The sequence below is a fragment of the Akebia trifoliata genome, chromosome 12 (genome assembly GCF_017979445.1).
Source record: "Akebia trifoliata isolate Shusen 1 chromosome 12, ASM1797944v1, whole genome shotgun sequence".
In the NCBI taxonomy this organism is placed as follows: Eukaryota; Viridiplantae; Streptophyta; class Magnoliopsida; order Ranunculales; family Lardizabalaceae; genus Akebia; species Akebia trifoliata.
The window spans coordinates 29,648,446-29,674,941 of record NC_141386.1 but is presented as its reverse complement, the minus strand read 5'-3'; the positions used below and the strand labels follow the sequence as shown (position 1 = coordinate 29,674,941).

Genomic DNA, 26,496 nt, shown 5'->3' with positions numbered 1-26,496 from the left:
GTGGTTTTCTAACTCGCCCTTCCCCGAACAAAAACAAAAACAAAAAAAAATTCTCCCCACCTGACTGTGCATGGAGTCATACTTATCTATAATAGGAGACTTGACTTTTGACAATGAAATAGAAGAACATAGTTCATTTAGCCAACCCAAATCTTTGAGATAAGGTTTTGTTGTGTTGGAAAAAAAATTTCCTCATAAATGAATTGACCAATTACACAAACCTACATGTATTGAGGGCATTCCCACTTCACAAAATTACTATATTACGTTTCATACTATTGGTCAACTAGGATTATGTGAAATCTTGGATTGACTTTTCTGTTAGTAAAAAATATCTCTTATTTGTGTAAACATCTAAATTGGGTTCATAGATTTCAGATTGATTTCCCATGGTCAAGCATGTTTTTTTTATAGATAAAAACCTTTTTTCAAATTCAACATGTCGAAATGATAAATACTAAGATTTAGGCCTACACACCAAATAATAAAATGGATCAATCAGTATAAAAAAAAAAATCACTCCAAAGAGTTAAATAACTTAGTCATGGGCCCCACATGAAAAAAAATGAGTGGAGTAGTGGCATTAAGCACACCCATGTTTTTTTTTAAAAGAACCTTTGGGAGACCACATGTGTTCTGCCTTCCTCCTACATGTCCATCACAGCTCAACCAGTTCATGTTTGCCATCTAAGGTAGTATTGTGTTCCTTCTTTTCTACATCAAACTTAACTTTTTCAATAAATGCATCATAGCCCATGCGTTAGTTGGCTGGAATTAATATATGAACTTAGCATCTTTTTTTTATTTTTTTCCTTTGGTCAACATCCCAAAAACAAAGATGATGGCAAAAAGAAATTAAATAGGTAGATACAAACATATACATATAGATGGAAAAGGTTGCATGGATCGAAGGACCATATTAGTCTGGATCGAAGTCCTCATTTGGGTCATGTGAACTGTCATGTTGGTCCAAATGACACCTCAACCCTCTAAAGTAATGATATAGTTAGGTCCGAAAAATAAAAATTAGTCACATCCAAATTTAAAATTGAAATTCACATTGAAAAACCGTCATTTCATAATGGATTGTGATAATTTGACTCCCCCACGTGGCATACTCAAAATACTCTCTTGACGTGGTATGTGGTAGAACCATAGATTTTTGCCTTGGGATATACATATGCACATCCCCATAAATATGTGCAATTATGTATTCTGAGATAAAAAGATCTATGGTTTTAGCACATACCACATCAAGAAAGTATTTTGAGTATGCCATGTGGGAGAGTCAGAAATCATTACTCATTCATAATACATAAAAGAGTCGTGATAATATTATGACTCACCAGGTGGCATACTCAATCGACTTCCTGACGTGACTAGCTTGAGGAACCGTAGATCTGTATGTCTCGAGATACACAATTGCACTTCGTCATAAAAAGTGTATTTCGAGGCATATAAATGTACGATTCTCGAACTTATCCACGTCAGAGAGTCTATTGAGTATGCCACTTGGCGAGTTCATAAAATTTTATGCTCTACGTTCTTGTGACACCTAATCATGCATTTGGGTGCTACATTTTAAATGCGCGTAATTATAAGCCTCAAGTCTAAATACGTACTATTTCTTATTCTAGATATTCTTTGGATAATTAAAAGAAACAGTTTAATTCAGATAAACGAAATACCTATAGACATCCTTAGCTCGATTGATAGTATAAGCAACCAAAAAAAAAATGTCTCCTAATCATCAAAGTTCAATCATTCTATGTAATAACATGTGAGGAAGTGTGGTGTTCCCGCTTTCCCATGAGAAATTCTAACTTTTTCAATTAATGTACAAATGCCTAACAACAGTGAGGTGACATCAAATAAGGAATCATTTTGCCAAGGCCCACATCCTTAAATTCATGATAATTGAAGAGATGATGGTGTTGATGCATACATACATACATGTAATGCATCCATACATGCATGGATAATATGCCCCACATTCCATATGAGTTTTATGTACCTTAATTCATGTTGTCAACTCAAAATTTTCCCAAACATTTGTCATCTATAGGTTGGTTTCATGCACAATAATAGTAGACTTCAAATTGCTTCCCATTTATAGCCTTTTTTTTTTCCTTCTAAATAAACCCACAATAAGATTCTTTGTTTCTAAGGACTTGTTTAGGGATGATCATTTTCAGTGAAAAATCCATTATTTTAAGTTAGGGCATAGGTAGCTTTTCGATCAAAGATTCGTTTTAGGGTGTAAAAAAGCATGTTTGATTAAAGCCTGCCTAAGATATTAGCCTAACCTTGTGATGTCTTTGTGTCGCCCTTCATAAAAGACATCATTGTTATTAATGGGAAGTTGCAAACAGAGAATTAGCACACATCTTGGGGTGGCATTAGAAAAAGTCGGTGTGGCAATAGAAGCTCTCTAAAATTAGATAGAAAAATACCCAAACCCATACTATTAAAAGAAAGATAAACAGCCTCTCCCAAAAGATACATCCACAAGGGAAATGAGCAATATATATTGATTTACCCTCATGAGTGGCATATCTAGGGCTTAAAATGGGTTGGAGCTGGACTGGATCTGAGTATGTCCATATTCAGATCCAATTTTTTTATCCAATCTGAATCCAAATCCAATTTTTTTATCCAATCTGAATCCAAATCCAAATCGAACTCGGGATCCTACTATAAAATCATACCCGAATCATTTTACTTTCACTTAATCTGTATTCAAATCTGACCTGTCCGAATTGCTTGATTCAGGTCGGGTCAGATAAGTCCAAACTGTTAAATATTTTTCTACTATACTTCTTTGATAAATTGCTATTCTACTTCATTTTATCATTATAATCATTTTATTTTATAATAATTCATATTATATTAAAACAGTAAACAAAGGATATTTTCAAACGCCTGAAAATTTTAATTTTCAAAGCAATATATTATTTTGGATATAGACGGATATAGGGATGAATCCAAACCAACCAAGATCGGACTCGAATCAAGGGACATCAAATCATATTCAACCCATTTTTTATTAGGATCTACTCCAAAGGTCCAACCTGTGCTAAATTTGGATTTCGGATCACTCGATTTTTGGATACAATCCGACCCATTTATACCCTTGGCATATCTGTAATAATCATGAAACCCATTATAATTGTCAAAGCCTTATCCCAAATTAGGTTTTTTTTTTTTTTTTAAACTTAGTTGCATTAGAGAATTATTGAAAGAAAAATGACTTGGATGGGCCCCAATATAAGAACATTATCAATTATTAAGTTTAATTGTTCCAAAGAGAGGTAAAAGATGCCAAACACAAATTCCTTCGACTCTATTCATTCTTCATCATTTTCAAAACTAGGTCTGAATGTAGAACATAAAATTACAGTCTTTTTCCTAACCCTTAGTAGCAAATACCAAGGAAACTCTCAAGTAGAGAAGGGACATTATGTATACGAAGCGAAGTATATTTTGCCATACAGAAATTATTTCGCCTTGTCAGTTAAGGTCACGAGAGATCTGAGAACACCTGGATTGATCTTGTCGGCAAGAACCCCTTTTTCCGAAATCCAAAAAGATTTCTCCTTCACATAGCTCTGTAGTTTCTTTGAATCATAGTCGAGTTGTGCTTGATCTTCATTTCTCCACATAAGCAGAATTAGTAAATCAGATCCATTACAAACAAACAAAAAATGGAAAATAAAGAAAATAATGTAAAAGAGAGTAATTTTGCATCAGAAACCTCATAACCTTGCCAAAATCAGTTACTGGAGAGAAGGGTAATAAGTAGTGAGTAACGAAAATTCATTATAATCAATCAGGAAAAGAGTTGTTGAATTGATATTATAAAAAATAAATATATAAAATGTAAAAGAAAAGAAAAAACTGACATTCAGGGAGGATTTTAGAGCCATACATGGCACATTCACATGCCTTGCACATTGGAGGGGATTCTAAAAATATTAATAAATGGTTTAGCCAAACGTTACCCATTAATATTCTTCCAACATTTTTAGTGGTATTTTTAACTGCCTACTTAGTTTTGAAGTTGGCTTTCTGCCTAGTGCACAAACAAGTGGATATTATAGGGAATTACATGGTATGCAATAAGAAAATATTAACATTTAAATTAGACAAACTAAGAAATGTTTTATATATAGAAAAGAAACAACTTAATCACTATAAACTTACATGTAAAATTGAAGCATGATATCAAGGAATGACAAGTTCAATTATTTCGAAGTCTGATTATTCTGTATTTCTTAAATCTTTTTAGGTGGGAAAGCTTGGGATTAGACAAAATCATAATAGACATCAATAATAATAAAAATTGATCGTATAGGGTTACTCATTACTGATTAGCAAATGAAATTGGGTTCAAGGGGTTTTGAACCTAGGATGTAGGAACAACACTCCACAAATCTTACCACTTAGCTAAGTTGGCACTTCAACAGATATCGATAAAATAATAAATAATTACAATCCATGATATCTAATAAGATCTAGTCAGTATAACTAAAATTAGGCAAGTTCCCCATAGATATTTTTTTCCGTAACATGACAAGCTGAAGTATTTTAACGAATGCCCTTACAATGCCTCATAATTCAATTTTACTAGAGTTGATCAAACATATCTGATCAGTGATCATTGCTCTTGGCTTGATTGATCATTTGAAAATTGGACCGATCACAATATAGATTGCTACTTCTCGTTGTATGATAAGGAAGAAGAAATTGAGTACCAAGGTGATACTTTAAATACCTCTTTTATTTGAAAAGTAGGATGGCAAAATCCGAAACTTGATAATAAGACCTCTAACTCAAAAAGTTTGAGGTCTTTCAAGCAAGAAAAACGATGCAGCACAGACCCAAGACCTGAAGAATCATTTGCATGGACTTGAGCCTAAGAATTGGGCCCATAACCTACGGTACTTGGAATTAGTACAAGCTCATGACTACAACAATATATGTTCTCTAACACCATTCCTATACCCTTAGCACAAGATGACACAGAATAAAATTTAATGCTAGATTCTTGTTGCTTAACATCTAAGATATAATTGAAAGTTGGCATGAGAAACCATTTATGTGAACAAATATATTTACTAAAAAAGTCCTTGTTCAGCAGGAGAACAGCCAACATTAGATACATTCTCCAGTTATGGACGGTAACTATGCCATCTATCCTCTTTTGCAATATGCTAGTGTTTATGGGAGGAATGTAGCCACAGAATTTTCAACTCTTAAGAGATCAACATTGAAGATATCATATGTTTTTGGTTTGTTTTGTATTGTTGCCCAAATTTTTGGGACAAGGCTTTGATGATGATTTTTTTTAAATCTTTTTTTTTTCCCTACAGTCATCAATTAAGATTAAGTTATGCACTATGTAACCACAACATGAAATTTCTATCATACTCTGGTGTGACAATCCTAAATCTTTTAGTCTTTTTTTCCCTATTACAATACATTGATCAACAATTATCATGGATTGCAAGTTCTACCCTTTGCACTTGAAATTATCTTTGTTTATTTGATATATATATCGCATCACATAATCCACTATTATCAATATCTTTACTATTATAATGAGAGAAGGCGGAATAGAAGTGGTTCGACACCAAAATTTGAGTGCTCATAAATGCCCCCACTTTTATATTTAAACTTAATATAATCAGGGTCATTTTGGTTGAAAACCAAGAAAATTGCAACCCACGATTTTATAATTGCGCTGCTTAGTTTTCAAAATTACAAAAATATCTTCAAAAACCCTTTAATCAATATTTTAAATTACCAAAATAAGCCCTTTTGATACATGTGTGCAAAAGCATGCCACCATATAGTTATTAAATAATTATAATTACTATACATTAAATTATTTAACTTATAATGCATACGCCATGAATCATATTTGTCAAATTCAACATTCCATACATCTATCAGACTCTAATTGAACATAAATAAATCCTAACCATACAATGAATTGAGAATTATCATAATATACAATGTGGTATTATAAAATAAATCATTCAAATTCCTAACCAAACTTGAAATTTAAAATTTCAAAAAAAGAAAAGCACCTTTTTCTAAGATGGTATGAGCGGCGTGGAATGGAATTCGAGCGAATACATCTGCACCTGGGAACATCATCCATGTCTTCTCCTTTGAATCATGATTCCCACAAGTGGAACAAACCTCTTTAATCAACGACTTCGATTCAATCCCCTCAATCTCTCTCATGATCGATTCAAATGGAGACGGAACACTAGTTTTTGTCGTACGAGCTCTCTTCCGTAACGCTGTTAATGCTTCCCTATTCCCATTTCTCACCTTATCGTTTTCAACAAGCTACATTTCCATTTCAAAGCTCATTGAAACATTTAAACAAATACATAATGGGTGTGAAAAGGTGCTTTTTTTATTTTTTTGAAGGGGATTTAAAACAGAAAATTATGGATTTTTTTATCACCTGATGTCGAGCCAAAAGGAGATTCTCCGCTTCGATTTCAATCTCGATCACACTTTGTTGAAGATGTTTCATTGATTCGTCCATTTGAAATTTCTACAAAAATAATCCTCTACTCGAATGAGGATTTGATTTTCTCTGTTCAAGTTGATTTAAATTTGGATTTAAGATCTAGGGTTTATTAATTGAAGTATTCTGAGAGAGGAATTGTAGAGATGGGGATTTGGGGGTTACGCTCAAGAAACTTGTAATGCGTTTGGATAGAGCTTCGTGACGGCTTCTGCTCCCGACTCAGAGACTTAAAAAACTCGCTGCCCTCACTTTAAAAAAAAAAAACAAGAACTGATATTAGCAACCCAACTTTTACTTATTACACTTTAATTTTATAAATTATTTATCACACCCCAATTAAAGATTAAAACACATCATTCAAACATTACAAAAGTTTGGCTCGAATTATAATCTCAACATTACAACACTCGTGCAAACAATTTCAGTAGTTGTTTGCAATTAGGATTAGACCCATATAACATCATAAACTGAAAAAGAATAGAAATTTAAGGGAATTGGCACCTCAACTTTTACTTGTTCTCTTGATGAAAAGCATTTATGTTTATGTGTGCACCTTGACATCAGTAATGTGAGAATCGATGTATATTCTAATGTTACACCAGCATGACTCTTTATTTTAAATTGGAGTGCTATAAGTAAAAGTTTGGGAGTGTCAAAAATAGCCCTCTAAAAAACGATTTAACTTTTCATTTGGTAGAATCCCCGTAAAATTTTGACATAATTGGATCTAAAATTTCTGAATTAAATCAATAGGAATCTACTATATCTTTGTTGTGGTATTTGGTTTTCTTTGTAAAACTTCGTTTGGTTAATTTTTTTTCTTTAGTCGTCAAGATTTCCTAATTACCCCTAGATCAAAGTTGAGGTTTTCATTGTAATTTAATGGCTTCATTATTTAGAAGTCTTGTATCACAAAATCCTCTGTTGAGTATCCTCACATTGGTGAGATTAAGTCTCCCTAGGAGGGGCCCCCGTTGAACCCACTTGTGAAACACGTTCACCTTCACTCTCATATTTTTATTTTCATCCATCAAATGTCAAGAACAAGATTGGGTTTTTTTCTTTTTCTTTTTTTTGTAAGAAACCCAAAAAAAAATATCATTTACATATGAGAGTTACTATTGCCACACCAATTGTGCAATTCTTTGGTGATTTACATAGGAATTGGTGTGGCAATAGCAGCTCTAATAAAAAACTAGAAAAAGATGAAAACTAACTGCAGAATTTTGGTAAACTTGATTGGTGTGCCCTATCAATCTCCTGGAAAGAATTCTAGCAATGTATGGCCCAACAAGTTGAGCAAGTTCAAGTCATGTTCATAGCCCAAATCCTAGAGTTCACAATGGAGAAGAAACTTATATTTAATATTTAACTGTATATGAGAACATACATCTGAAGCCCAATAAAACAAGAAATTATTCTCTCCTACAAATCCTACAATTAATATTTACACAGCTGCAAGCGGATACGAGCACTAAATCACAGCATTGCGAGTTCTCTCAACCACCACGGTTACTCCCTGTTTCAATTAACTGTCAGATTCAAACATTTGCAAAAACAAGAACAAATAAATACATACAAGTCGAGCTATACTTACTCCTAAACTTGTACTAACACTCTTGGGGGTCCATATGGATAACATTTTGGATGGTATCTTTCACAACATGAAGATCATTATCATAAATCAAAGGTTTAAATGAGCGGTCCAGATAATGGATGGTTGGATGGTCTAAAATGTTATCATATTAGGCCCCCACAGGCAGGAGTACAAATTGGGGATATATTTATATAGAGGGTTGGGTTCCCGCGACTCATACAAAATCACTTGGTGTAAGAATACATGAACCCAGTCGTGTGAACACAAAATCCAAAAGTTGGGATTTTATGAGTGTCTTAACAAATATCTTGGGATAATTATCCCGGGAACAATTCTCGGCCGACCATTGGATTTTGTGCTTACATGGTTGGGATCATGTGTTTTTAAAGATCATTTTTCATGAGTCGAAGCACAATACCAAACACCATCCCTCTTGAGGAAAATTCAAACGAAATTCTGAGAGTTTAAGAGAGATACCCCTGGAAAATGCACTCCTTTGTTGGGCTTTTGTACTCTTGTCATGTGAAGCAGCAGGGATCTTCGAGATGGTAAGGGAGCTTTGTAGTCCTTCTAATAGCTGTAGAAAAGCAACACGCACTCATTACTTCACTCAAACATGTAGAAGAGATCATGCAAACACGCTTAACAGTGCAGCACAAAGGCACATTTTTTCTGTTGGTTACAAGAAATAAAAGAACTAATATATAAGAAGGTATGTAGATAATTGTACATAAACAGCAAGAAATACACATAGTGCACATGCAAGTAGGTAAATGGGAGCCACTGTTCAATGGGTAAAACTGAGGTATCTCCGTCTCCATCTGAATGGATGATAATAGCCATCTGCTTGATCCATCATAACGTTTTAATTTTAATTATAAATAATATTTTTATTTTTGTTGTGGGTCCTGGTGGGGTGGGGTGAGAAATTGCACACAAGTTTGTAAAATCGTATTAGTTATTTCAAAACCATTTCTTAATGGTTTAAAACTGATAATATCTGGTTGGCAATTAACTTGTTTAACTGATAATTTTGGGAGCTAAGTAAGGATATGTACTGAAATGGAAAACATTCAAAGTATGAGGATTTACTCTTGACGTTGGCTGAATTCTTCGGTTAGATCTTCTGGGTTCAACTGCATCAGGTATTGATTTTCCATGATTATCATTATGGCCACTGCCACTTTCACCTTTTCTAACCAACTTCTCACCTGAAGGTGCAGAGTTTCGTTTACTGCCTAAGTCAGTGCCAACAGCTGGGGGAGGCTTCCTCTTGGAGGCAGGAGGAGCATTTGATGGAAGATTTAGTGAAGAAAATAATGGTGTGCCCTCAGTGATTTTGCGGGTGTTAGAGGCACTTTCTTGTGGGTTCTGCTTTTCTGACATGTTTTCATCATGGCCAATAGGGGTTCTGACACTCGGAAAGTTTTTCGTCACTCCCGACTTAGACACCTTAGGCTTAGAATCAACTACTTGTTTTCCCTTAGTAACAACTTTAGAACTATTCTTCCATCCAAGGGAAGCCGAAGCTTGAGGTATCAAGTACTTCGCAAATTTAACCGAATCATTAACTTCACTTATATTAGCACCCCTATCAGCATCATAATGTTTGCTAACTTCAATATATTTCTTCGTCTTCCCGGGCTTAGGAACACCAAAAATCACTCTAGAACCTTCCTTCTGCAGACCAACCCGCTTTGTTATGAGTGCATCAGACTTATTGTCTTCTTTGATTTTCTTCCCTAAAGTGAATATTTTGTCCTTATCAGACAATGGCAGCGGCCTTGATGCCTCAGTCTTTCCTGATTCCTCCATACCCATGTGTGTTGACATCTGATCCTTCCCTCTGGCCTCAACTGGAGGATCAATTTTAGGACCATGCCTGCTCTTCTTTGGTGGCTGTTCCTGCGGAGTACCACCCTGAGAATGTAACAGACATAAGACATGATCAAAGAAAAAGTTCTAAAAACTAAACATTCAGCGTAAATAAGAGAGCTGCTGCTGGCACCCCAACTTTTACTTGTTACACTTCAATTAAAAAATGAAAATAAGCAAGCGGTTGAGAGTAAGTAAAGTTGGGGGTAACAATAGACTCTCTCTTGTTTTTTTTTTTTTGGAGCTATTTTTTGGGTTTAGGAATTTTTATGAGCCTAATCATAATTGTAAGCAACTACTGAAATTGTTTGTGCGAGTGTTTGTAATGTTGAGATTATAATTTAAGCCAAAACTTTGCAATATTTGAAGAGTGTGTCATAATCTATATAATCGGGATGTGATAGGGGTGTACATTTGACTACCCAGAACCAAACCAGACCCGATTTTTCGGGTACAGGTAAAGATCAAAAGGGTATACCCGTACCCTACTCAAACCCGATTTTACAGGTACGGACATAAATTAAAATTCAAAATTTTAAATATTTTAATTTAAAATTTGATTTATTTATATAGGTTAGTTTAAATCTAAACTAGAGTTCAAATTTTTAAACATATAAATCTTACTACATTAGAAAATATTATAAAAAATAGAGTATATGCAACTTATATAAGACATTTCCAAATATTTTTAACTTAAAAATCTAAATATTTTACAGGTATCGGGTATTTTACGGCTCGGTTAGAGGTTCGGGTTGGTTCTAGATCATAGAAATTGTAATCAAACCGAGTCGGGTTCTAGTCGGTTTCGGGCTGGTAACAGGTATTTTGTACACCCCTAGGGTGTGATAAATAATTTAAGAAATTGGGGTTGTAATAAGTAAAAGTTGGGGTGCCAATAGCAGTTCTCGTAAATAATACCAAATACAAAGAACACCAGACACAAATAAATGTTCTGACCTCATGGGAATAGCTACCATTATCCCTTGAACGGGACCATTCCACCCATTTTCCATCCTCCCAAATGAGAGAGAACCTAAGATTCCAAGCTCTGACCGACACATCTCCTTGAGCTGCATACAAAATTCAAGGAGAAATTTGTGATGCTTATACGAGAAAGTGAATAATGTAAAAAAGATTCTATGTGCATACCTGGAATATGAACAATCAAATTTGTTTCATCTTCCCTGCTCTTCTCTTTGATAACTCCTTCCCACCAACTGAAAAAGTAGTATGTACTTGTGCAAATGAAGCAAGCTCGCAAACATTAAATAATATGAATGCATGATAATATAAAATATGGCAAATTGTAATAGTTAGTAATGCGCTTTCAGTTGGTTGACATATTGCAATGCAACTTTGAGGTTGTGGGTTCAAGTCCCGCTAACCCACTAAAAAAATAAAATAAATTATTTACTTACTTCATATATTGGAATTAGCAACAAAGGGATGGGGCTAATTAACTATTGGTTCCATCCTTAAGAAATTTAACTAAACACGCAGATATGAAATTGAAGTGTAAAAACGAAATGCATTCACTTAAATAACCAAAAAACTCAATAATATCCGATGATCACATGCTTACCCATCACTGATCAATGCATCAACTTTATCTCCAACAGACCATGCACAATCTCCCCTAGCTGCTCTGGAACGCTTTTTTCCTCCACCATATTTGATGGAGGTCATAGGATGGGCAATGCGTATTCTGGGAGTTTTATCTCCACCACCAAGTGGTACCCACTCAGTAGGCTGACCAGAACCTGAAAATTTAACATGAAAAAGGTAAGCAGAAAGAATGGATAACAGTCCTTGACATGCTCACAACAGAATATTCCCTACTATACTATAATAGTAAATCACCAAACCCCATATTGATACCATCCATACATCAACAAAAAGTAATCATAGATCCATAACACATTAAAGGTTTATATTATTTAAAATATAAAAAGAATAGAATCATGAATCCATGTTGGGATTTATAACACGATCAAAGTCATCAAATTCAATGTCACCTCATTTGCATTTTCGTTTTATGAAGTTTTATTGGTAAAATGGTCGCCATCATTTTCACCAAGATCATCAAGTGCATCAAGCCATCTTTCATTTTCCCCGATTTAACCATCACATTTGTGATTTAATCATGAAATTCGCAAAGTAATCACGTAAATTTTCAATGTCACAATTAAATCAGTGAAGGAAAAAAATCACAATTTAATTGAAACATTTTCTAGAAGTTACTGAATTTGGCGAGACTATGGTAGTAAGTACCAAGATTAAGTATACCTAAATCATATATATCATCATCTTGCACTTCATCCCAAACATTGGTGTCAGCACCATGAATCATATGTTGCCATTTCACTCTATATTAGGCCATTTCATTTGTCAAGGCATGTCTTCTTAACTTTTATTACAACCTCCATCCAAGTCAATTTCAGACTTCCTATTGTACTTTTAATACCCCTACTTGCACCAACAGCTTATTCTCATTGGTGGTGTTATCAATCTTTTTTATACATGCCAAAAACATCTCTAAAAACTTTTCTTTATTCGACTCCTATTGGAAAATTCTTAGGTTTACTCACATGACAACGATGATGACTGACTAAATCATGTTGAACAATCATATAGGAGGTGTCCATAGTTTGGATAACATATTGTGCGTTAGATTGTCAACGTAATCACGATGTGAGAACCACCACCAGGCGTATGAATTGGCATGTATGTCCCACATGGAGATGAGCTTATTGGAACTTCTACAAGGGATCCCTCCCTACCCTAATTGTAAAAGCGCTTCAACATCATAATTCATCACTACCAACAAATACCAACATTTTTTACCGTCAACAAGGAGTGCAGGCAAAACAACACCATCTTTTTTACCATTAGCAGAGAGAAGAAAAGGAAGTGGCAGTTCGTAGTATCATTTTATTCGTGCAACATACAATTTTTTGTATAAGACAGGGTGTCCCCCCCCCCCCCCCCCAATTGGAAGTGGGAGTAATCCATGCGGATATGCCCTACCACCACAAACAGGCATATCAGGTAAAGTCAAGGGTGGGGAGACTCGGTCTCAAGACCCTGGAGAGCAAACCTAGGTCGTTGAACCACTGATCTTCCCAAGCAATGTTCAAGCTAAGAGAATTTGTAGCCCACTACCTATTGTGAGAACCACAAGTTTTAGGTAGAAGTTTAGACAACCCTCTCATTAAATCCAAAAGGTGTATTAGCATTTTCCCCAATATGAAACACACACTTTAGCATCTCAGAGTTGATCCCTTATCAACTTTTAAACACACAATTAATTTTGTGATGGTCAGAAGGTGTTTTTTATATCTTAGGGCTCAATAACATAACAGAAATTCAATCCTATGGCACAACCATTTTCCCATTATCGTATCATAGCAACCTTCTAGACTCTTGGCCATCTAATTCTCAAGGTCTAAGATGTATTAGATCATATGGGACTCCTAGGCTTCTTTCCTCTCCACTACAAAGGGCGGCATATGCAATAGACTAGTAGATAGATAGATAAAGAATGTGGTGTATTTGGAAGGAGATGAGAAAATGAGATTATCACCTATTTTAGAACGTGGAGGAGAGGAAAGAAAATAGAATGGACAACCGGTTAGGTACAGTCAGCATTTAATTAGTATGAACTACAAGGGAACTAACTAAAGATTTTATAGCCACTCTCAGTTAAAATAATATGCTGCCATTAGCATCTCATTGGCATACCTTCATCTCGCATAAGGTCAGTGTATGTTACACAGGCTTTCCCATCCTTCAAACTCAGTACCTTAGCTGAAAACCAAGCTCCTCTGAGACCTTCCTTGTCGGAAAGAACCTAAAAGTTTCAAATGGCATCAGTAAGTAAAAATAAAATTTGGGAGCACCAAGAAAATGAACATAAAGTTTTCCAAAATAATAATACTTAAGCTTTGCACTTAAGTGGCATCATATTTGCTTAACAGCAGGATGATGAGATCATTTCAGTAGAACAATGGATCTAAATAAATTACTAATGTATTATCACATTTGGATCACAAACCTCTGCAAGGGAACCCTCCTTAATGCTTATCTCTTTTGAAGTTCCAATAAGTTGATGTCCATACTCCTCACTTTGAGCAGAGATGGAAGCATTTGTTGATCCAGTCTGAGATTCAGGAACAACCCCAATTGTTTTAGCTAAACTGGGCATTTTACTGCCATTTTGAACCAATCCCTTCTCACAACTTGTTACAGGCTCCCTTTGCATGTCATTTACCAACCACATGTTATTCTCACCCGATGGTCTTGATATCTCTTTCAGAGGAAGCACCTTTCCTTGCTCTGTGGTTCTTAATGTTTCTTTCTTATTTGAGGGCCAGACATTAAAATGTTCGACAGATCTATTAACACCATCTATATTCGCCAGTTCTCTACTTGTAGAGGTCTGTTGTACTTTCCAATAACCATCTGGACCAGCTTCGACTAATTCACTGAGTGTTACAGGTATAGGTTCACCCATTGCAATAATTGTCCCTGCTTGTGATACAGCTTCAGCCGCCATTCCCGCAGCTTTGACTAGAGCATCTAAATTCTCAGCTCGTTTTGTGGCAGCTGAAGCAGCTTCAACCCTCCTCCTAGCAGCCTCCCTTGTGGCAACAAGAATCGAATCGGAGTTGTTAGTTTTGTCCTTGCCTTTCAAGATAGATGCAGGTGTGACCTTTCCCAAATTCTTCAAACCATCGTCGAAAGAAGCTTCTGGAGTAGGATTCCCAGATTTACTTGCAAACAAAACCTCTTCGGCCATCAGTTTAGCTTGCAATGCAGCATTAGATGCAACCTTAGCAGCCGCCGCTGCTGCCTTTGCAACCGAGGCGGCTGCGGCAATTGCAACTGCGGAAGATGCTAGTGTAGCTTCAATATCTGAAGCCAATCTTGAATTCTTCTGAGTGGCTAGCTGACTCCAAATGCTTTGGCTGTGCTTGACTGCAGAGGCAGCAAGGGCAGAGGCGTCTTCTGCCTGTTGCCTAGCCTGCTCGATCTTACTACTCGTCTCCTCTGAGAAGATAACCCTCCGCTCTGTGGTCTGACCCGAACTCCCTATTATCTGGTAATGTGTGGAAGACATGGGTGGTGAATTGGCTAAAACAGAACTGCCCGAAGTAACTTTCTTTGCAGAGATTGCTGGAGTTGTGGTGATAACGGATGTAGGTAACTGGGCAACAGTGGAACTTGAATTTTTCTGAGGTTGAACACACAAAGTGATCTGGCCAGGTTCCTCAGAAGCTGAAATCTTTTTCCTTTTTCTAGGCTTCGAATCAGCAGAAGGGCGCTTTCCGGGTGACACTTTAGCCATTTTCGACTCCATTGGCAAAGGGGTTCCTGCAGGAACACTCGGAGGAGCCCCGGTATGACTAAAAGGATTAAGAGGTACTGATGACTCTCGAACAGAAGTTACATGAACTGTTTCAGAAATGGGTAATGCAGGTTGTGGAGTGGCAACCCAGGTTCCAGAAGAAGGGGGCTGAGGCAGCCAAGGAGTGGTATTTCCCACGTAATGCCTCACATGTGGAGACTGATAAGCATGTAATGGAAAAAGCATTTGATGAGAATCCACAGGTGACCCCCTTGGTATGCTGTTGGGCTGTAATCCATCACGGGAAGGAGTCGAAATAGTCCACAATGGGGATGATAGGGGCATAACAGGATTTATAATTGTTGAAGGGGGGCCTTTGTTGCCAGCTCGAACAGGTGTGGAAGGAGCTTCACTTTTGTGGACACTTTGTCTGGTTGCTGATTCAGGAACTCTGGCACCTGCGACGCTCAGTTTGCAAATGCAATTAGAGCTTTTAAAATTTCAACGAAATCTAAATAGGTTTCAAGCTAGAAGATGTACCTGAATGCAAATGTAGGGGAGTCTCATTGTTACTTATTGGGGATTTCTGATTGCGAAGCCTTTCAACTGCAACACGCCATACGTTCTCCCATGAGCTCCTTCCACTATCTGGTTTTTTTTTAACACAATTAGGAACTGTCAGGCATGCAGTAGTGATGCATAAATATATGAAATGTAAATAGATAATATATGTATTTTATAAACACTGACCAGATCCTCCAAAGGCTGAAAACATACATGCCTCATCGGGTGCAGTTCCTTGACTGCAACAAAATTTCCATTACCCTTTAGTAAACATTCTTGGCAGGAAAACAAAAAAACTGACGGGAAATTTTAAAGTCCTAGGTCATATTGATCACCTACGTATCATAAATATTGAATTTCACATGGGACTCATGCAAGGATGAACCCCAACCAAAAAACAACAAGAAAAAAACAAGGACAAAAGTCGACTGTTGGGTGTATGTAGGAGATATTCTATGCCAATATTGAAACAAATTAGCTGATAGGAAGCACTCCATCCATCATATTAATTTTGGATTGTTGAGAATAATAACAAACAATACAAAAAAAGATAGCCCATAGATTGAATCATAAATAATATCTAATAATCTCTTTCTTTAAGTACGCAGATCTCCAAGGTGGCACACTGAGCCCCTGTATTCTTGCCATAAGTGTGGATGTGATACATACAGACAAACTTACAGGGGCTCCTATTAGAGATCTACAAGCATAGATTTTCATTAGTTATGTTCCTTGTTAGTGAACCAAGTGCGGCTGTGATATCTTTGAATCGTAGGTACCAAGACTCACAGTAAAGATCCATAAACTAAGATCTGTGCACGCAGTTGCACTTGTTGGAAATCCGTGAAAGGCTGTTGAAATGATGCAGATGGAGAAACCGAAGTATTCAAATCTGGCAGATTGGAAGTCTGAACAAAGCCTTCAAAGTATCCAATTGGCCGCAACCCTTCCTCTTGCACAACCTGACTCATATCCCCAAGTGAACTAGGGGATGCACTAAGTGAATTGCTCCCTCTTACTTTTTTCTGCTTGGTGGGGAGAGTTTCTTTAAGAGGTATCCCATCCTTAGCAGTTTCCTTGTTAGTTGCCTTACCAGACAACGGTCTTGTTTTATCCTCAACGTTACCCTTGGAACTTCGATGTACATTCTTTCCACCATAGGTTCGAGGACTTTCATGAGGTAAGACTGATGTTGTTTGGGACATGCCTACAGTCTTCAAAAAAGAGTAAAGAAATAAGTGTAAGCAGAGTATCAGGAAAAAGAGCAAAAAAAAACATTGCCTAAATTATAATGAACTACAAACAACAAGAAAAGGTACCTGAGGAATTTCACTAGGTTGGGTACTGGGAAATGGTTTCCATCCATTGCTAGTTTCTCTTTCAGACAGACCAGCCAATGGACAGACCTCAAAAGTGGAACTTTTCCCCACTTCGACAACATTTTCTTTGGGATCATGAGCTACGCATTTAGCTATATTACCCTTTCCATCTATGTCATCAGAAACATGGGTCTTTCGATCTACGAATCCACTGCCTCTCTCTTTGAGCTCTTTTCCACGTTGAGGGCGATCATCTTTAAGAGACTTCCCTTTAGTATTTTCATCGTCAGCTGCCTTGCCAGACACTGGCATTGTTTTGCACTCAGCATCACCCTTGGAACTTTGACATAGATTCTTTCCACAAGCCTTGTCGGGATTCTCAAGAGAAATTTCTTGTAGCGTCTTGCGTTCTGATTGATTTAAGCCAGAGGTTGTGGAAGAACTCCCTACAGTCTTTGAAAAACAGACAGAAAATAAGAACATATAGAACATTAGGAAAAAAAAGATATTATCGGTAAAATGGGAAACATTATAAAAAAATTAATTGCTTTAAGGGTTTTGTTAACATGTGCCCCAGGGGCACACGTTAAGGCGCATTAAATACACCTTGGAAAATGAGCATTTGAGGGTATTTTTAGTATGAAAAACAATTTTTTTAGGGCATTTTTGGTAGGAAATTAAATTTTCAAGGTGTATTTAATGCATCTTAATGTGTGCCCTTGGAGCACATGTCTACAAAAGCCCTGATTTAATTAATATACCTATAAAAAAAAAAAAAACTCTTTTAATAATAATAAACTACAAATCCATGACCTTTCAAAAAAATATGCCAATCCATGAATAGAGTACCTGAGGAAGTTCATAAGACTGAATACTAGGAAAAGGTTTCCATCCATTGATAGTTTCTCTTTCGGAGAGCGCTGACAGTGAACTAACCTCAAAAGAAAAACTTTTGTCATCTTCAGCGGCATCGTTATCTTTCGGAACATGGGCAGTGGACCTAACTTCATTGGACTCCCTATCTATGTCTTCAGAAATGGGAGCTTTCTCATCCAAGGAACTTTTGTCTCCCTCTTGGTGCTCTTTTTCAGTTTGAGAGACCTGAACACAACTAATGACAGTAGGAGAACCACAATTAAGTTCATTAATATTTGGACTGTTACTTCCCGCTTCCAAGGCATGAAATTCAGCTTCCTCAACAGACACAGTTTCAGGTCTTAAGGAAACCTCACGACCATTCAAGGAATCACCTGCAAAGAAAAGCGTAACCATTAGAATGTGGAAGACTGAAATCTGTCAGTGTAGAACACATTGATATTGGATTTCGATATTGACCAATTTTCAAAAGTTCCGTTTTTATAATAAAAGTCTCCATTAAAAAAAAGTTAACAATAAAGAAGCCATCCCCAGTGATCGAAGTGACCTAACAAGGACCAACCTCTGAAGATACAACAAGCTACTACTCGCCATATATTGCAATTTCCACCTAAAAACAAAAACCTCAAAATATATCTCCTTAAATTCCACATGAATCTTAGACCAGAGGAACAGATTAAACACCCCCCCCCCCAACCTCCCTTTTTATAAGCAGGAATAGATTAGCTTTACCAGCCAGAAAGATACCATACATCCTGATCCTCCTTCAAAAGATTCTTCTATGTCGCGCCTTCAAACGCCACAAGAGATTGCAAATGGAAACTTTCTTCGAAAAATCATACTTCGAGCATTAAAAGCATGAAAAACCCAACTGCTAAAAAGTTCCAAAACTGAGAAAAGAAGGATCCAGTACACATGGAAGAGAAAGAGAGACCAGTCCCTTTTAGCCACATGCCAACGTAAAGGTGGTTGACATTTTCCCCCACTTTCTTTGTGCATAAAAATGAAAAAAAGTCCACAACAATATTTTTGGACACATTGAGAGAAATAATTAAAAAATATATATATTCTACAATGCTGGACAAAAGATAAAGGGCACAATGAAATATATTTATATCAAATAATCACCTGTAATTTTTATAGAAGATTTTTCACACTTTTCAAGTACTTCAGCGCCATCTTTTTCTTTCTCAGAGGAATCATGTACAACAGGATGCTCTTCTAACACTGTGGAGCATTGTTGAGTGGGTTTGTTAGCTACCGATGCTTGAGGTTCATTCTGGCATGTCGTACTATCAATCATCATTGAGGATGAAGGCTGACAAACAATCTTGGATATCATCTCTCCGCCATCATCACAATCTACACCTTTCTCAAATACAGAATTAGAGACCAAGTCATTGTCCGCTTGGGAGCTCTCTTTCACAATTAATGAACTTGGTTCCATGGAGATTTTGGTTAATGTTTCTTCCGTTTTGACCAAATGAGTAGAATCCTCTACGGGTAAAAGCGAGTCAGCCACCTCGTTGCGCTCAATAACTTCACCTTCAGCACCACCACTTCCCAAAAGTAAGTGGTGAACGCCATTCAATTCGTTTTTGGATGCCAAGTTGGTGACTTCTGAGACAACCTCAGTTGAAACTGCCAAGAAATGGAGCAATAGTCGGGAGTTAAGTAGTTACTAGAGTTTGACATTCAAAATAGAATTTAGGTAGAGAGCTGTTATTGGCACCCCAACTTTTACTTATTACACCTTCAATTTCTAAATTATTTATCACACCCCAATTTACGATTAAAACACTCTTCAAACATAACAAAGATTTGACTCAAAATCTCAACATTACAAAACATTATAACACACTCGTTCAAACAAATTCAGTACGCTCATAAAATCCTACACCCAAAAAAAACGAGAGAGCTTCTATTGGCACCCCAACTTTTACTTATTCTCAACCATTCACTTCTTTTCTTTATTTTTAATTGGGGGTGTAATAAGTAAAGGTTGGGGGCCAATGGCAGCTCTCTTTATGTAATAAATATACCTGTTTCATTGCCAAAAATCTGACAAGATGGTAACTCATGAACCATTGCCTCCATTGTAGCAGTACTTGGACCTGGAGATGAGGAAGATGCCCTCTTATCCATGGTAGGAGAACCATAGGTTTCAATTTTCTCATTACCTGGATCAGTAGCTAACTTTCCATTCTCCTTTCCAGGAACAGAAACATCTAGATGGCTGATATGAACATCACTGCCCTCAGTTTCACTTAAAATTTTATCACATTTTTGCATGGATTCTACCTGCATGTATGATGAGACGTGAGCATCTGCAAAAAAGTGAAGTGTACTTTCTTCCACTGGTAATGCTTCAGCATTACTTACAGAAATCTCACAATCCATTTGTTGATCATCATTTTCTAACAAATCCCCACGTTTTTCAGAAGATTCAACATTACAGTGTCCTTGTGTTATCTGCCTTGAAGGGTCCAACTCCAACACTGAATGCACTTCAGAACTATCATCTCCATCATCCACCATAAAAGATGCCTCTTGTGTGTTTTCTGTTAACAAGGGACCCATATCAACGTCTTTGGACAACACACCACCTTCCCAATTATTGAACTCAACATAATTCTCGGAAAATATAGTCACACTGCTCGCTTCTTTCATCTGCACCATAGAATCAGCCTTCGGTGCTGAATTGAATGGTTTCCTGGAATTATTGTCACTAAGTTCAACTCTATTTTCTTCAATAATTTGACTGCCCATCTTAGCCTCACCGCTCAAAACCTGATGCTCTCTTACTTTATCAGCTTCGTCTTTCTGCAGACCTACAGCAAAATTCTGCACAGAATTTGAATCAACTTGCATACTCACGGAAGCAGTGAAATCGTCCCGTCTCTTATTCCCTTCAGATCCACCAAACAACGGGTTGTCTTCCTTTTGTTTTGCTTCACTGCAGTTTTCATCAGTAACCATACTTTTTTTTTTATCGGTATCATCAACCATACTTGGATCCAATTCGCTTGCACTCCCAGATTTTCCACCCTCATCATTTTGAGGGGTAGCTACAAGCTGAAGGGACCGATCCCCAGCATCCTTAATTAACCCGGAAAAGTTCTCCAGACATTTGTCGGGTGGTAATGTGAACCCAACATCTACAGCATCATCCATCTTGGACGGAGCAGAACCATCTTGATTTGAATCAGGTTCCATTTGGTTGGCTATGCTATCATCACAGCCATCTGATCGCTCAATAATAGTTTTTTCCATGATCATCTCATCCTGCCCAACTGATTTCAACAGCATCTCAACAGATTCCGAGGAAGTGGCCTCGGACCAAACATTGTTACGCTTTGAAAGAGTGCAGGATTCAGTAGCACTTGAACCAAACTCTATCCCACTACTTCCCCCTGAGAAATCTTCTATCCACTGGTTCTCGTCTTGATTGTGGATGCCAAGTAAAACGTCTGATTCAACTAAACTATCGTACCTCAGGTGGACCTGAAGATTGTCATCTAGATCAAATTTAGGAAGTGAATATGAACGTAAGCCTGAAGAAAATTTGATGTTCTCTTCATCAGCTAACTGAAATGTCTGGCTTTGAAACTCATTGTCATCATAATCCATGGGTGTATCCCTAGAAAAAGAAAAAGAAGGATTACTTGATGAATTAAAAAAATGATACAAACATCAAAGTCATGTTCTAAATTGACAATTTGTTGATTTCTTTCACTTAAAGAGATCGATCACAATATGTATACAGTAATTTAAACAAGATTTAGAAGGGATTTTAACTTTTAAGGGCACCTAGTACCAAATCATTTCAACTCACTGAATAGTTGAGAACCTAGAGTTCGTGCATGTTTAACATCAAGAAAGTATAAGATTTTGTTCCAACACTGAACTAGTAAGACATTTACATTAATAATTGTGTTTCTATGCAGAAGTATTTTATCTTCATTTTTATTTTTGATAGGTACGTGGGTAAAGCAGGAGCAGCTTTGATCCCACGTCTATGGTACTACCACTCACAGACTTTACCAACTCTCCCAATTGACACCATGGTCTAAATATAATGTAGTTTGGTAACTTTAGTATGTCTTTTATTTAACTTTACAAGGGTCGAAAATTTAGGAAAGATTAAGTTGTGAAAATTAGATTTTTATTAATTTCTTTATTTGGTATTTTAGTTTTATTAGGATAATTTTTCTTTATATATAGGTTGTATTAGGATTTATTTTGACAAAGAGAGTTTATAAATAAAGAATGTTTCTTCCAATGAAATTTCTTGGTGTGATTCTCCATCATTCTTGGTGTAATTCCAAGAAATCCTTAGTGTGATTCCCCAAGGTTTTATCCTTCTATCCCATTTTTTTTCCAAATATTATTTTCTTTCCTTGATTTTCTTTTAATTTTCTTGATTCTTGAAACCCCTTTCATTCAACTCTTAATCATTTTTCATTTTTCATTTTTCTTAACCCTTAATCCTTAACCTACAAGCCTCGACTTTTAACCCTCTCCTTCACCATATAAACCTAAACCCCTAATCATGATTGCAAAATGTTGTAATCCCAAACAAAGTTCACATGCCCCTTTGTTCCCTCTTTGTCTTGCATCAAAAAGTCCACGACTTTATCTGGTAGAAAGAGACTTTATCTGGTAGAAAGAGAATTCTTTAGAAACTTGATTTGTTTACCAATTGCTGGGGCTTATAGAAAGAAAGTAACAAGTGAATCTTCAAAGGGAATAAACAGTCTTTGCAGAAATTTATTTCAAGTATTCTGGGTTCTATCTTTTATTGGTGTAAACAGTTTTCCGAATTTAAATGCTTTTTCTTTGAGAAACTCCTCTTTAGAATGGGCTTTGGTTTGTGAAGGGAGCATAGTCACAAAGTCGGAGTACGGGTTTAAAACGGTAAGGGAAAACTTTGGGGAAAAAAAGTAGAAATCGGGCAAAAAATAGAAAGAAACGGGAAAAAATGATGAAACATAAAAGAGAAAAACAAATATATTTAAAATTATGAAAAATGCATATACTTAATAATACAGAAGAAAATTATTTTAATTCATTCTATGTTTCCAATATAACATGTTCTCAAACATAATTATACATGTTATGATGACAGAAAAAAGTTTACTCATCAACATATCTTTTGTTAAAAATAATATACTATTGAAAAAAATGAAAAATCATAATATCAAGATACTATCATCAAATCCCATTTTTTTACATTTATGAATCACCAAATTCTATTAAACAGTGTAGTTAAGGGCGAAAGATGCAAAGGTCTCTTAGTGCCTAAGGCGCACGCCTAAGTGAAGCAAGGCACCATAAAATTACAAAATTATAGGTTATAATATTCAAAAAAAAAAAAAAGTGAAAGATGGGTTTCAAATATTGTTCAATTATAACATGTATAAATATGAGTTTTGAAAATATAGTAAAGTATTCATTCAATATTTCAAAAAGAAGAAGTGCTAGTAGTAGCAGAAAAATTAGAGAGAACGAACAAGAAAAATGTGAGTATAAACAGGCCAAACAACATGTACCATTGCACCTACAACATAAGAACAATTGGGATTGTCAATGGGTGGGTCCGATTCAGGCTTGGTTGAGCCCTAACCACCCCTAAAGAGTCGGGCTGTACCTTGGGTCAGTCCTATACCCCTAGTGAGCCTAATACAAATGAAAAAATGTAAATCTAAATATTTTTAATAGTAAAAAATGTACTTTTTTTGTGTGTGTGTGTATATATATATATATAATTCGATTTTAAGTGAGGCATGCACCTAGTGCACCTTGATTAAGGCACAGCCAAGGCGTGCGCCTTGGTTCGCCTCACTTACACTGCCCCGCTCAGATTTATTAAGACGCCTGCGGTCCGCCCCGACTTGAAGCGCACCAAGGCGCTCGCCTTGCCACTTGGGTATCAAATCACACATTTTAAATATAAAAAAAAAAGTGTTTAGCTCTCTTTTTCTTTTTCTTTTTTTGAAAAAAAACTTGTTCAAAACGTTTTAAAAAAAACGTTACTTTTTCAACAACAACAAAACAAAAAAACGCTACTTCTTGAAAGTGACGTTTTTATCATTTTAATCGTCAAAGATACAAGACGCATTTTTTTCAAAAAATTGAAAGACATTTTTTGTTACTATGGGAAGGAATTAGCCCTTGTATCGTCTTTCTTGAGTTCATCTCATCCTCTTATTAATTATTTTTTTATTTATTAAAAAAATAGATAATTGATTTTGTGGACAAAATCATGGGTTTTCAGAAAGAGGTTGAAGATTAGAGCATTTAGATCATTCATGCTAGTCTCTCACGGAAGGCCTAGGTCAAAGGGCATGTCATCAATTTGAAAACACAAAGATAACTCTAATATTGAACAAAACATGGAGGGTATATCTAAATTACCCAATAAATTAAGTTAGGTGCCAACAAACAGTTCAAATTTTGTGTTTTAGTCAAGTAGGTTTTCCAATCATTTCTCTAAGATTTCCATGTAGTTTTGCTTCATTAAGACATGTTTCAATTTGACATATCAAACAATTTGTATATCTTATTAATTTTTCTTCTACTATTATGATTTCTCTATTTTAAAGGAATATAAGCATGATCTCTAAAATACTCTTTGGAATGTAGTCATTTGAATTTTATTTTTCCGTATGATTGTGTCGCCGTATTCAAATTTTCAAAAGTTGGTGTGTTGAACACACGTCAACACCTTGACACTAAGCACCCATGCCATGAGTATAGGTAACTCCGGTGTCCAGTATCCAACCACAATATTATTGTCGCACCTTTTTCACAAAAGTTATGTTTGCAAATTGGTATTTCAAACAATGAAGAGCCAATAATATAATGAAGCATGAGGTGTCACTGTGAAAACAAGGACCTAATAAAAACAAACCGTGGCATTTCATTTTCATTTCTTTTTTTAATTAGTTTTTATTTAAAAAATAAATAAAGCAATTCAAAGTATTTCCTCCAAATAAAAGTAACATTAATACAGGCACAAATTGAACTTATGAACACAAAAATAACATCAAATTTTCAGAACTCCCCTCCAAAAATAAAAATAAAAAATTTCCCATTTTGCCTTAATAAGCCCATACTACCAAAACAGCATTAGAATAAATTAATAAATAAAAATGTTTGAATTTCATCCATAAATTACTTCTCAAAAACACTAAAAGCTATCTTGTCAAGTATACACACAACATGGTTTTACAAACCAGATCAGATTGGAACAGTACCCACCAAGTCCAGTTTGACTTGGCCAATCAGACTCGCACGAGTCAAAGCCTCCCAAACAAAGTTCAAACCAATTTCAAAATATCATTTTAATCACAAACATTTAATTATTAAAAATCGTTCATACAAAACCTAGAGACTCCATTTCTTATTGACTCAGTTTTTGGACGGCACAATTACTTGCTGGGTGGCCTCTAAAACCTTTTACCAATTCTACTCTGACTTGTCCGAGTTGGAAAACCATGACGCACAACGAAACCTCTGAGATGTCCTAAAATAATATATTAAAATTTGCGCTTTTGCCCCACAAAACTACTCCTCAGATGTCCTAAAAAATCGTTTTTTTACTATGTACCAAACCCCACTTTTCAAATATCTCAAAAACAATTTTTTTTACTCAAAAACCCTAATTCTTCACAGATCAACTGCGCAAACAAACCTAACCTTCTACCTACCAACCAAAAAATAATAATCACAAGTTAAAACAAGAAACTAACAGAAGCCCTAATTTTTATTTTTATTTTTATTTTATTTTCTGCTTTTAAGTTTCAATTGTTTCAACATTTGAAGTGGAAATGTAACAATACGGCAAGGAATGTAAACGAAACAAGAAGAAGCAGGGGTACCTCCATCAGGAGACGAAAATCGTGGCCGTTGATCACCAAACCCTAAATCCTACGGCATCCGCGGACTCATTTTCCAAAAGTGCGACACGCCTTAGATAGTGAAGAAAGTATCTAGTCTAGAGAAGAAACCCTAATTTGGTGACCTACTTACATGTATTCTTCGACGTTGAAGAAGAACTACAGTGCCTGGAGTTGGTAATTCCAAGGTGAATCAAAGGGTATTTCTGCTGAATAAACGAAGAAGTACGAAAATCGAACAACTCTCTCTCTCTCTCTCGCGCTCTCACTCGCAGACACGCTTCGCAAACTTTCTTGGTATAGCTACTCAGGAGAGGTACGTGTGATTGGCGTCCAAATTTAAAAAAGGGGTACGTTTGTTGAATCAGATGCCCCTGTTCTTTGACATATTTACGATTGTACCTCGCTTATAATCACAACCGAAGTCCGAATATGCACGTGCGCTGCACGTACTCCCATCCATTCAT

General features: G+C 36.1%; 2 protein-coding genes across 5 annotated transcripts; both read right to left on the bottom strand.

Moving 5' to 3' along the window:
• Positions 1–3,256: 3,256 nt before the first annotated feature.
• LOC147389372 (P53/DNA damage-regulated protein) lies at positions 3,257–6,790 on the bottom strand. Of its 2 annotated transcripts, none has more exons than XM_086417934.1 (3): positions 6,482–6,790; positions 6,093–6,360; positions 3,257–3,654 (listed from the first exon to the last, which is right to left on the bottom strand). In XM_086417934.1, the coding sequence occupies exons 1-3, from the start codon at positions 6,563–6,565 to the stop codon at positions 3,599–3,601; spliced, it is 408 nt and encodes a 135-aa protein (XP_086274060.1). In that variant the 5' UTR covers positions 6,566–6,790; the 3' UTR covers positions 3,257–3,598. The 2 variants fall into 2 exon arrangements, with proteins under 2 accessions (XP_086274060.1, XP_086274059.1); XM_086417933.1 differs by having other exon boundaries at positions 3,257–3,646.
• Positions 6,791–7,881: 1,091 nt separating this feature from the next.
• LOC147389371 (protein SWOLLEN 1-like) lies at positions 7,882–26,344 on the bottom strand. Of its 3 annotated transcripts, none has more exons than XM_086417930.1 (16): positions 26,012–26,344; positions 20,171–21,768; positions 19,257–19,769; positions 18,102–18,502; positions 17,253–17,705; positions 16,723–17,147; positions 16,120–16,172; positions 15,910–16,017; positions 14,077–15,827; positions 13,764–13,872; positions 11,605–11,782; positions 11,172–11,239; positions 10,980–11,092; positions 9,240–10,067; positions 8,625–8,724; positions 7,882–8,069 (listed from the first exon to the last, which is right to left on the bottom strand). In XM_086417930.1, the coding sequence occupies exons 2-16, from the start codon at positions 21,756–21,758 to the stop codon at positions 8,050–8,052; spliced, it is 6,708 nt and encodes a 2,235-aa protein (XP_086274056.1). In that variant the 5' UTR covers positions 21,759–21,768; positions 26,012–26,344; the 3' UTR covers positions 7,882–8,049. The 3 variants fall into 3 exon arrangements, with proteins under 3 accessions (XP_086274056.1, XP_086274057.1, XP_086274058.1); XM_086417931.1 differs by having other exon boundaries at positions 9,240–10,052; XM_086417932.1 differs by having other exon boundaries at positions 18,189–18,502.
• Positions 26,345–26,496: the final 152 nt, after the last annotated feature.

Bases quoted from the DNA above. Each gene is read 5' to 3' on its own strand.
- LOC147389371 (XM_086417930.1), bottom strand. From the start codon at position 21,758: ATGGATTATGATGACAATGAGTTTCAAAGCCAGACATTTCAGTTAGCT. The intron at 11,783-13,763 runs GTATGCCAATGA...TTAAATTTTCAG, and splicing joins TGACCTTATGCGAGATGAAG to GTTCTGGTCAGCCTACTGAG. The intron at 11,093-11,171 runs GTATGCACATAG...TTTTGTATGCAG, and splicing joins TTTGATTGTTCATATTCCAG to CTCAAGGAGATGTGTCGGTC.
- LOC147389372 (XM_086417933.1), bottom strand. From the start codon at position 6,565: ATGGACGAATCAATGAAACATCTTCAACAAAGTGTGATCGAGATTGAA. The intron at 6,361-6,481 runs GTGATAAAAAAA...ATGGAAATGTAG, and splicing joins TCCTTTTGGCTCGACATCAG to CTTGTTGAAAACGATAAGGT. The intron at 3,647-6,092 runs GTGCTTTTCTTT...GGAGAAATGAAG, and splicing joins TCATACCATCTTAGAAAAAG to ATCAAGCACAACTCGACTAT.